This window comes from Lotus japonicus, chromosome 4 (genome assembly GCF_012489685.1).
Source record: "Lotus japonicus ecotype B-129 chromosome 4, LjGifu_v1.2".
Taxonomy (NCBI): domain Eukaryota; kingdom Viridiplantae; phylum Streptophyta; class Magnoliopsida; order Fabales; family Fabaceae; genus Lotus; species Lotus japonicus.
The window spans coordinates 30,959,945-30,971,790 of NC_080044.1; the positions used below are offsets into that span (position 1 = coordinate 30,959,945).

General features: G+C 36.4%; 1 protein-coding gene across 1 annotated transcript; it reads right to left on the reverse strand.

Moving 5' to 3' along the window:
- Positions 1 to 4,507: 4,507 nt before the first annotated feature.
- LOC130711126 (putative potassium transporter 12) lies at positions 4,508 to 11,138 on the reverse strand. The gene is made up of 9 exons (XM_057560618.1): positions 10,713 to 11,138; positions 9,433 to 9,661; positions 9,096 to 9,344; positions 8,345 to 8,395; positions 7,166 to 7,426; positions 6,765 to 6,817; positions 6,548 to 6,662; positions 6,159 to 6,413; positions 4,508 to 5,991 (listed from the first exon to the last, which is right to left on the reverse strand). Exons 1-9 carry the CDS (start codon positions 10,980 to 10,982, stop codon positions 4,937 to 4,939), a joined length of 2,538 nt encoding a protein of 845 aa, XP_057416601.1. The 5' UTR covers positions 10,983 to 11,138; the 3' UTR covers positions 4,508 to 4,936.
- Positions 11,139 to 11,846: the final 708 nt, after the last annotated feature.

The following is an 11,846-nucleotide window of genomic DNA, read 5'->3' on the forward strand; positions in this document are numbered from 1 at the left end:
GGTTTTCCGTCAACTTCCATCCAATTTTTGACAATTTTAGATTAAAAAATCAATTAAAAAAACTAGAAACCATAAAATTGTTAACTAGAAAACATAAAACTATTCTTCAAGCCTTAATTTTAATTGATTTTTTAATTAAAAACCGTTAAATATTGGATGAAAGTTGATAAAAAACTAACACTGCAACAGTTAGTAAACGTGAGACATGTTGTAGACTAATAAATTCCTTGTGGGACCAGAACAGTCAAATTGTGATAAGTGAGAGACAAAAAATGATATTAAGCCTTCTTTATATGATAGGCTTCTTCTTTCAAACAATCTTCTTGCTTCATTAGATGTTCTTCCTTACTTCTTTCTATTGTCACTTTGAGTTAATCGATGAATTTTGTCCAATCACTTGTAACTTCTTCTCAGGGATTAGATTGTCTTGAATATGTGTTTTCTAACTAAGATAGAGAGCACGGTAGGCACATACGATAAGCTTTATTTCATTCCTTGTGTGAGAGAAAGAGGAAACTTGATTTTGACAACGTTGTACTTGTTTCCTTGGTCAGAGTGCTTTGTAGAGTATCACGTGATTCTTTGCACTTGACTTTCTTCTCAAGAATGTCAGAGATATTTTTCAATTCAAAGATGACGCTCATTCTCTGAATATTGCTTCCATTGGTCAGCTATGAGACAGAGGATGAAAGACTTCAATGAGTGTAGTCTTCTCGTGTGCATACGATCTAGCAGATTTGACTATTATTTGCTTGTGTAGACTGTCTTGTAGTTTTGACCTTTCTTCTCGTGTGTGGACTGTCTTGTAGCATTGTCTTGCAAATGATCATCAGACAGTGGAGGATGTGAGTCATAAGTGTTATTTTCTAAAGGGTTAAGCATCATATTAGTCCTTGTCTTTGAGTCGCCGTCTGATTTAGGTCCCTCGCCGGAAAATTTATTGTAAATGATCCTTTTCTCTGTAAAACGTTTGGAGCTGGTCCTCGCCGGAGCCCGGAACTCCGGCGAGTGATGAAATGGCAGGCTGACTGGATTAAGTTTGCTGACATGGATTTAATTTTTTTTAAAAAAATAAAAGGCTAAAAAGCATTTTTGGCCCCTGATGTTTCAAGTTTGTGCAAATTCTGCCCCTACTCTATTTTTGTCGATGTTTCTACCCCTCATGTTTTCAAACAGTGCATCGTCTACCCCTCATGTTTTCAAACAGTGCAGTGTCTACCCCTGACGGAGGGGTAGACGGTGCACTGTTTGAAAATATGAGGGGTAGAAACATCGACAAAAATAGATAGGGGCAGAATTTGCACAAACTTGAAACATCAGGGGCCAAAAATGCTTTTTAGCCAAAATAAAATTAAATAACAAGTCAGAAACTTAAATTTAGTTAAAAAAATAAAACAAATTAACAAATCTAATTTAAAATTATTAACAAAATCAAATTCCCCCAAATTAAAAAAAATTAATCCACAATCATCTCTTCTATTTTTCTTTCCTCTTCATCTTCATCATCATCATCTTGCTCTTCTTCCAAAAACTTAAAAATATTCAACTCAAAATCACAAAATACCATCATCATCATTGAAACCCAAGAGCAAAACAACAAAGGAAACAAAAGCCATTCATTAGATCCCTTCCACTTCCAGTGCTAAACATTGTCCTCTTCCCACCCTCACGCTCTCCCTCTCTGTTCCCTCGCTTCTCCTTGTTTCCCCATTAACCCACCTCCACCATTCGACAACCACCTCAACCCCACCCCACCATACCCACCTACTCTCCACCGCCACCCTTAACCTCAACCCTTAACCCCAACCTCACCCCAATCGAAACCCTAACCTGCAACCTCAACCCCAACACCCACCCACCTGCAACCCTAACCTGCTAAAGAGGAAGAGAGAGAGATGAAGAGATCGACCAAACCCAGGTGCGAATTGGAGTGAAGAGGGGGTAGATCAGAATAGAAATGGCTCGATGATGATGATTTGGGGTTCACCCTTGCTGGATCTGGAAGAAAAATGTTTTTTTTTTCTCATCTTTTTCCTTATTCCTCATCTTGCTGGAACTTGGATGAACAATGGGAGAGAAAAGTTGTTAACTTTCTCAGATTTGGGATGATGAGAGCGTGACAAGAGAGTGAGTGTTGAGAGGGGGGGGGGGTAGAAATCGAGTTGAAGAAGTTGGTTTCTGGGTTTCTAAGTTGGATTAAGGAGGAAGATGATTTCTGGGTTCTGGGTTCTGGCCAAATTGATGAAGATTGATGATTGTTTGACTTTGTCTAGAGCCTTTTTATGTTTCAATGTTCTGTTCGGGACTAGAAGCAAGAAGCACTAACAGAGTTTCTCATGATATTGCTACAAATAGTTTTTTTTTGTTTCAAGATTGTATGTGGTGGGGTGATCTACCTGTATCTGTAGCTCTCGGTGGACAGCTGGATTTGCCACCCCAACCATTAGATTTCACACTCCTCATTTTCGGATTTTTAAGGTCCGAATTATTTCGGAATCATAGATTCCGAAATTAATTTGTGATTTGTAGTGCAAAATACATGTAACACCCCACTTTTGAGTGAAAAAATGCTTCGGAAACCTTATTTCCGAAATATTTCGGAAACTAAGGGCCTGTTTGATAGCAGTTTTAGTTTTCAGTTTTTAAAATAGTTTTCAGAAATAATTCTTAAAAACAGTTTTCAGAAAAAGAAAACAGTTTGAATGACATGTTTTCGAACATTTAGAAAACTGATATCTGAAAACTAAAAACTGAAACTGAAAACATATTTTACCTGTTTTGGTTTTTTAGTTTTAAAAACTGAAAATGAGAACTGTTTTCAAAAACTGTTTTTGAAAACAGGTCTTACTAAACAAGTTTTCAGTTTTTAAAAACTGAAAACTGTTTTGGAAACAGTTATCAAACAGGCCCTAAATTTTCGTAAGTGAGGTGACATTTCTAATGAGTGGGGTGCTAAATCTAATGATCCTCTCAGTGTGGCAGCTGATTTGCCAGATTAATGAAATGAATTCTTACTTTGTTCAAAAAAAATTAAACCCTAAACCCTTTTTGGGGTAATTTGAGTTTTTAATTTAATTTAATTTTTTGATGTGTTTTTTTTTTAATTTTATAATCTACGAAGCACTTTTATCCTCGTCAGCGATCCAAATCAGTACTCGTCGGAGCTCCGCCCTCCGGCGAGGAACCGCCCCAAAAATATTTCAAAGATGAGGACCAAATGTAATAAATTTTCCGGCGAGGGACTTAGATCAGACGGCGAGACAAATATAAGGACCAATATGATGCTTAACCCTTTTCTAAAATATAATTCGATCACATAAAATTTTTAACCATTACACTTATACTCTTAAAATTGCTATCATTCAAAAATGATAAACGATGTATATATTGTTTGAACTTAACATTTAGACCAAAACAAAAAAGCAACAACTTATCTTAAAACTTATATTTTTTGGTAGATAAACTTAAAATATTTTCAATCAGTAGAGAACTTCTTGGAAATTAAAATGAATTATTTTAGATGAAATAAAAAAGCAACAAGTTTTCTTAAAACTGAGAAAGTATATTTCAAAAAGTAGAGTACTTCTAAAATTTAAAACGAATTAAATATAAATTACGCGATACATTAATTTAGGGTGCAAATTAAAAAATATTCAAGCTACCTTTAAATTTTAAATAATTTAGCATGATATGAGACTTTTTGAAGGATCCATTATTTCAAATAAATGTCTATTATAATTGATTTATTTAATCTACAACATACATATTCTATAATTTACATAAGAACTTTTTTTTTACAACAAAAAGATCCTTTATTAATGAAAGAAAGAAGTTACTGGAAACAGGCTCTCCCAGTTGAGTCACGGAAAAAGAAAAACAAAGAGGAAAAAAGAAACAAAGAAACACAAGGAAACAGGAAATACAAAACGTAACTGAAGAAGATCACACACTACATGTGAAAGGCACGACCAAATAAGACGAAGCTGTAGTGCGGAGCATAGCGCCCTTAAAATCCAGCACTTCTGAAAAATCTGCAGCAACTTAAAATGACACCCCCAATAAATTGACCTTAAAACACCATGTTTTGCAACATCAACTACGCCAGTATTCAATCTTTTTGGAATAAAAAACTTAATTTTTAAGATTTATACTACCATACTAGGATTATTCACGGCAACCAAAATAAAATAAACACAAATGTGCAAAAATGCATAAAATATCCACTACAATTACATAATAAAATTAACAATTTTTTTGGATTAAAAAAATTAACAATTTATTTATAAAAAGTTTGAAACTTACATATAATTTTTAATTCTCCCGTGCCCACGGGTCATACTAGTTAAAATAAATAACCTAAACATTTAATAATGTGAACAAGAAGGGGTATGCTTCCAGGCTTCGAGCCATGGAAACGTTAAAGCATATTTTGGTCCATCAGAACAACAGAGGTTGGTCGTAAAACATGAATGCACAAGAACACCAATATCCTTGAAATCACCCCATGTTCCCAAAATAATTAAAATTTGAAATTCCTCATGACCACATCTTGCATGAAATTTTACTGTGTTATGGGGTTGAAAAATGAAACAATTACACATTCTAACAAATTTCATACACGAACCATGTTGGCTCCATCAGTGAGCCAGCATATAAAAGGACAGCTCAGGGCACAAAGCTCCCGGACGCATTGGTTCATGAACGAGTCTCATGTGCCCAGTCTTACCTTATTTTTTACACAAGAGGTTGTTTCAAGACTTAATCTGTGACCTATGTCACATGGCAACAACTTTTTACTATTGCGCTAAGACTACCCCTTCACATTGAGATGCTACAAAAATTTCACTAACCACTTTAGAAAGTAAAATTCCAGTCACAAAGGGTGTTCAAGGCTGAGGCTGCATTGCACAATTATCATAAAGAACGAATGGCTAAGTCAAACCATATATGTCATCCCCACTTGAATGATATTGGTGTGAGGTACTCTCATGTTTGCAGTGCCTCCTCTGCAGTTCTTTCTGAGAAATCCATAGTAATAATTTATCACCAATTTCTTAAAGAAAATAGAGTTCTTCTTCGCCCTCACATCGCCATGTCCAAGCAAATAGGTGAATCCTGATTCCATTGCTTCCCTAAGTGCGGAAAGCTCATACTCAAGACTAGGATCTTCATCTGATGACATGTAACTAGATGGTAATGCTGATGCAGCTTCCTGAGACGTAGAAGCTCCCGTTTCTTCCAAATTCTGACCTTGCATCAGTGGAATCCTAAGCTCCTCTGCCCCATTACCAGCAGGAATATCAGAATCCCTTGTATTCACCGAGACACTGTCCAAATCGTCGGTTAAGCTAGCCTCCAACTCCAAGGCAGTTTCTAGAGCCTCCCTTCTCAAGAATTTCTTGAGACTTTCAATAAGAAGTTGCTCAAACGCATGGTGATCTTCCTTCCTGACATCTTTATAACCGTACCTCGCAACACACCGGAACATATGGTAATCTTTCGGGCAAACTCTGCGAAACAGAAACCTTTCCTCTTGAGGAACCACGGGGACCGGAATGTATTTAATGCAGACAAAAACTATAATAGAGTGGAGAGCTGGAAGGCCCAGCAGGAACTGCACAAATATGGAGGGAATTCCCTGGACAAGCTCATTATACAGCAATCCTATTCCTGGCACTCTTACTGTTCCGAGATTGGAGCCAAGATCAAGCATTGAGTCCAATGAAACCTTCCCTCTAACTTCGCTCCGGTACTTCAATACACTCCCGTAGTTCCACGTGTACATCACGGAGAGGAAAAACGTAGCAAAGGCGAGTGGAAGCCAGCCACCCTCAGCGATTTTTGATAGGACAGATGACATGTAGATGAGCTCCACTGAGCCAAACAGAAGAGGGAAACAGAATGCCAAAAACAAGTTGGTCTGCCAAATTAACAGCATTACTAGTGTAACCAATGTGGTGCTAACCATCATGACACCAACTTCAGCAATACCTGAAAGAATGATATGAATACATTAGTTGTCACCCTAGAACCAAATTGAAAAAACAGCAAAAATAATACTCCAACAATGATATGAATACATTAGTTGTCACCCTAGAACCAAATTGAAAAAACAGCAAAAATAATACTCCTACAAAATTGAGATGGGAGACACTTACCATATGCATTTGCAATATCAGTAGTACTTTGGAAGATGGAAACGACAACTATGCACATGATCATCAAAAACCAATTAATTACAGGAATGTATATTTGACCCATGAATTTTCTTGAGGTGTGAATTATCTTGAGCCGGGGGAAGCATCCCAAAGCCATAGATTGCTTAACGCATGAAAATGTAGCAGATATCATTGCTTGGCTGGCAATCATAGCAGCAAGTGTGGCTATAACAAACATTGGCCAGAAGAGAGATTCTGTTGGATACAAATCACATATAGCAAGTCAACACGATTATTCCTTTGTAACAAATATCTCTTAATTATAGTTTTAAGGACTGAGACATGTATGAACTATGAACACAAACACTCATAATGTCAGAAAAAATAACCTGGAACAGATTTGTAGAATACACTTGAATAAGCACTGGGGTTCTTCATCAAAAAAGCACCTTGACCCATATAAGCAAGGAGGAGGCAGGGAAATACCACACAAGTGAAGGCAATCTGTATATTTTAAAGAAATGAGTTCAAACAAATATAGAAGACTTAGGGATGTGAATTTAATGAAGCACTCATCAAAAGGAAACAGTTTGAGGGTGCACAAACCTGTATTGCTGGTACAGAAAAATGTCCCAGATCTGCAAACATTGCTTCTGCACCTGCAGAGGAATATACAAGAAAGTCATACAATTTTCTGATTCAATGTCCTAATGGGTTGTTTCTGCACGTTACTCATTTCTCATTATGATAGACAAAAATGCATCACTTATATTCCCAGAATTCGAACTTGTTTCTTCAATCTTACAGGGTTCTAGCTTGCCAACAACTAGACAAATATCTTGTTGGTTTATATTCCAAATGATTGAGATAACATCCAGATTATGTAAATTTGTGATAGTCTCCGGATCATGTAATTTGGTCAGTATCGCTAACACACAAATGAGACGAGCGAAGAAATAAAGGTCATGTTCAAAGAAATAGTAACAAACCTCGAGAAAATGATTTACCTGTAATGCACAGAACACAACCACCGAGAGCTGACCATGCACTTTTGCCATTTTTCTTGAAGAAATAGTAGATATAAGCAGGATTGAATGCTCTCAGAACAGTAATATCATATTTAAGTATATTATATATTCCAATAGAACCCAGAGAGAAGAACCATATAGCAAGGACAGGGGCAAACATGAATCCCACTTTACTGGTACCAAACCGCTGTATGCTGAACAAAGCCACCAAAACTACAATAGACACAGAAACCACTTCACCTGCAAGTAAGAACAGGAATTTCAACTTTAAGGTTTATGTGAAAAACACTTATTTGCTCATATCCATAGTTCCATAAGAAAATTAAATGTCAACAATCCTCAGAACATGTAAATACATCTAGTTGATAGTTCAAATCAAATATTTAAAATGCCAGATTAACAGAGAAACAAAAATTGACTTCTGATAGGATATGACACTACAGAAAAAGAAAGACTGGGTCCATTGAAGGAAACATAGAATTTACTGAGTATTTGAGAGACTCAGGCTCTCCCTGAATTCCCAATTACAACATTGATCACAGGATGAAGTCCCTCTACTCTTAGTTATTTATAACGTCTCCTTTCTCACTCCTTTTCTAACTTCATAAACTAACTCACTAACCTACTAACTAACTGACTAAGGAATGGTTACCTATAAACTTCTCTTTCTCAAAAAGAAATAAGAAGAAAGATGTTAGCTGGTATTTTATAGGATAACCATATTTGACCTACGTAGGTCAGAGCATAACAAGCTAGTTGGTTGAGACCAGAGAGATCTTGTTGAGATTTTGACCTCAACGACATTCACTTCATAAACTTGCAAAAACGACTCAGATCTTGTAATTTTTATTGGCAATTAATTATGCAGGGTAGTTGAACCAACTTTTATCATACAGCTACAGGTTCATCTTTTAGATATTTGTACAGTTTGATCATAAATTTTTATCTTCCTAGAGCAGCCACTAAGAGAATTCCCATCTAAAGCTAATTTGTTAAAGAAGTTTTTCAGCATTTCCCATTTGTGAAACTTCGACTTGCATCACAAACCCCCTCCCTAGTTTTGAGTTTTCTCATCTTCTCTTTTACAATATATGTACAATTTCTTTTCCTCATCCAGAAAATAAAAATGAAAAATTCTTGGAGAGAAGGAAAATATACCTGTACCAAATCCTTTTATTTGATCCTGCAAACCACTTATGGCAGACATCACTGCAACAAAGAAGAACCATGGTTATACTCAAGCAAATGTTTCTTAACATCAGTGTTACAAAGACATGAAAATTATAAACAAATAATAAAAATCCAAGAAGAATAAGCGATGGTATTCTGAAAGGGATAGTGGATGTAAATAACCAATTCAAGCAGTTCAACAAAGTCTAGTCCCTATACTAAGCTAATAACTATAAGAACCCACAGCGGCATACCCACAAAGAGGAGAATAAGCGTAGTTAGTTTTCTCCTCATTAATAGATGGAGATTTTAGTGCCAGAATTTGACCATCACCTCATTATAGAGATTCTAGCATCTTCTAAAGGAGCAATCTAACCTTCAATATTGGGGGAGGGGGAGGGATGTGAAATAAAATGCTAAATTTACATAATCAAATAAGTTCTCTTGTTTTGGTACATTGGATGCCATTAGGATAGCAGTCCAATTAAAAAATAGAAGATTTAAATCAAAACTTTGGATTAGATATCAATAGACAGGCAATTCTAGAAAACAACATGATCGATACTAGTGGACATTATGTAGTATATTAACTCAGGGAGTTACTAAGAGGGCGACAATTAGAATGACAAGTTTAGCCTCAAAGGCTCTGAAGGTAAAACTTCATGCCAGCATCGGTCATATGATACAATTCAAAACCTTACAGAAGAATTTCTCGTCAAAATGTTTCTTGCTTATGTACCTGATATTGCTGGGGTTAAAATACCATCTCCGATAATCATGGAAGTTCCCAGAAGAACCAACACTAACAACAGGTTTTTCAAAGTTGATGAGCTTTCCAAAGTCTCTTTTATTTTTAAGGCCCTTCCCAGTTCTGGAGTAGGCAGCTTGAGCTTGAAACTAGAGATATATTCATCAGCTTGTTGACGATTTGGAAGAAGATTAACATTTGCATACCTGCAAATCAGCGAGTATAGTGCAAATGTTCCTCCTACAATTAATTTATGGAAACTGGGATTTACAATATGTCTGAAACGAACAAAAGTACATAATTCTGAGTCGGAAGGTGAATTTCTTACCTTCTCCATTATCATTTGCTTTGAGGACTATGAAAACATATTTGGCTAGTGGAACAATGGCTATTGTGTACATTACTAATGATAACGCCCCCAAGACATCCACATCTGACCCAATCGGAACCTTGCCGAAGACATCAGCAAAAACATATAGAGGACTTGTTCCCATGTCACCATATACCACACCAAGAGTCTTAAATGCTAATGCAAGTGTGGGCCAAAGTGAAAGATCCTGATTCACATAAACATAAAAGATTCAGAAGAGAGAGGTGGCTGTATATGCAAGTGGTGAATTGGAAGATAATTTTGTTGAGTGAATATTAAAAGTGGTGAAGTGAGCATGAGAAATTCTGCTCAATGAATCTCAAAGTTATTTCTTCTTAGTGTACGAAGAATTGGCTGTGCCATCTTACAAATATTAATCGTAGAGTTTGTTTGAATTCGGACTAAAGAGCCCTTATTAGAGCTTAGCTACTCAAAAAAGCACTAGATAACCTGCAATAAATGATCTTTGGTATGTACGGAAGGGACTCATAAACTGCTTTCACATGCAAGAAAATTTCATTAATTAAAAGAGACTGGATGAGAAGAAAACCAAATTCATATATGCTCAAAGCTGTTGCACCCATACACCATCGAATTGATTTCAATAATTTCACTAATTTTTACTTTGCAATGCTGTACACGCATCATATAGCCACTACGGCAGTTGCAACAGTTAAGTGTTCACTAATATCCCCCAGTATCTGAGATTTAGGTTCCTAAAGCTTGTATCTTTAACTTTGCTCTCCTCTATTTCTCTAACTTTTGCTTATGTGGTTCTTTTATTTTTAGACTCTCAGTTAAACTCCTAAAGGGAAAGCTTCAGGTTTCTAGCATATCAATTCGAATCTATTATCCCATCCCATGACCTACAAAACCTTCACCATTCAAAGAATCTGACAAAATTCAAATTGGTAATTTTAAACTTCAAGGTTTCAGTCCCCACCCTTTATAGTCAACAACTAAGTGCATGTTTGGATACATGGAAGGCGAGGCAAAATCACGGTAGGCAGAATACTTCCTTAGCTTAGCGAAATAAACAATGAACATAGAACAAATAGGCGTCACCTAGGACAAATTCGTATATACTCTTAGAACTATTTCAATGAAAACATAATGCAGAACACAGATTATGAATATTTCATAAGACATTAAAGAAAAAAAAATACTAAACAAGATCTAGAACAATTCAAGCATTATTCTAACAGAGCACTGTAACTTAAAACAGAACAAATATTTACCGGGGAGTGTTGACCATGAGTTCCAGCAATTTCCATGGCTTCCACATCAAATGAGTCAACTCTATTGGGCTTCTTGACAAGCCTCCTTCTGATTGACCCAAACCCTTGTCTACTATCATTTCCATGGTTCTTAGACCATGAAGGAACATCATCCCAGTCCACTTCACTGCCATCGACCCACCTAGACTCACTGCTCCCACCAGTGCTGCCGTTGCTGCTTTTTCTACCTAACAACCGCTCGCTGCTCTCTTCTATCCTATCTGCCTTCATTCTTCCAACCACAAGAAACAAATAAACCAATTCAACTTTTGAAAGTGTGCAACTTTATCAGCTAGTTTTGGTGACTTTTGAGATACAAGTTCATCCTTAATCTTGGACCATAGGACTAGCTGTGACTGTGAAGTATTATTGCGAATGAAACATTCCAAGGGCCAATCTAGACAAAGACAGGATATGTATACAATCATTAATATATGGAAAAAGCACAAAATATTTCAAAATAATAATAAGGCTTAATACATCAGAAGGCCCTTGAAATTGTAAAGGGAATCAGTTCCAGGACCTGTAAAATTTTCGCATCAAATTGGGTCCATAAGAAATTTTTTTTAATTCAATTAAGGCCAAATCTCAATTTTGTCCTAGTCATCAGTGACATCTGGCTTTTATAATTTTTTTTAACTAAAAAATATTAAAATAATAATTTTTAATTCCAAGTCAACAAAATAATCAGAAAAAAAATTTAAAAAACTTAATAAAAATCTAATCTAATATTCCTAAACTAAACAACCTAATAATCTAATAAACCTAATTTAAAAATCTAATCTTCAACACCATCATCTTCATCCTTCTCATCTTCAACACCCAACACCTTCATCTTCTAAACCCAGCAACATCCACCCCACCTGCAACCTCAACATCCACCTCCAATACCATCCCCAAACCTCAACCTCAACCTCCAACCCCCACCCCCAAACGGCCAAACCAAAACTCCACCCAACCCCCAACTCCACCTGCAACCGAAACCCCATCCCCACCCCCAGCACCACATGACACACAACCTCTCCTGGCTACCAATCCACTCACGAGCCACCGCCGGCGCTGCCATTATCGTCTTCTCCGGCGAGTTCCAACCCT

Bases quoted from the DNA above. Each gene is read 5' to 3' on its own strand.
- LOC130711126 (XM_057560618.1), bottom strand. From the start codon at position 10,982: ATGAAGGCAGATAGGATAGAAGAGAGCAGCGAGCGGTTGTTAGGTAGA. The intron at 8,396-9,095 runs GTACATAAGCAA...TCTTTGTTGCAG, and splicing joins TTTAACCCCAGCAATATCAG to TGATGTCTGCCATAAGTGGT. The intron at 6,818-7,165 runs GTAAATCATTTT...ATTCCTCTGCAG, and splicing joins TTGTGTTCTGTGCATTACAG to GTGCAGAAGCAATGTTTGCA.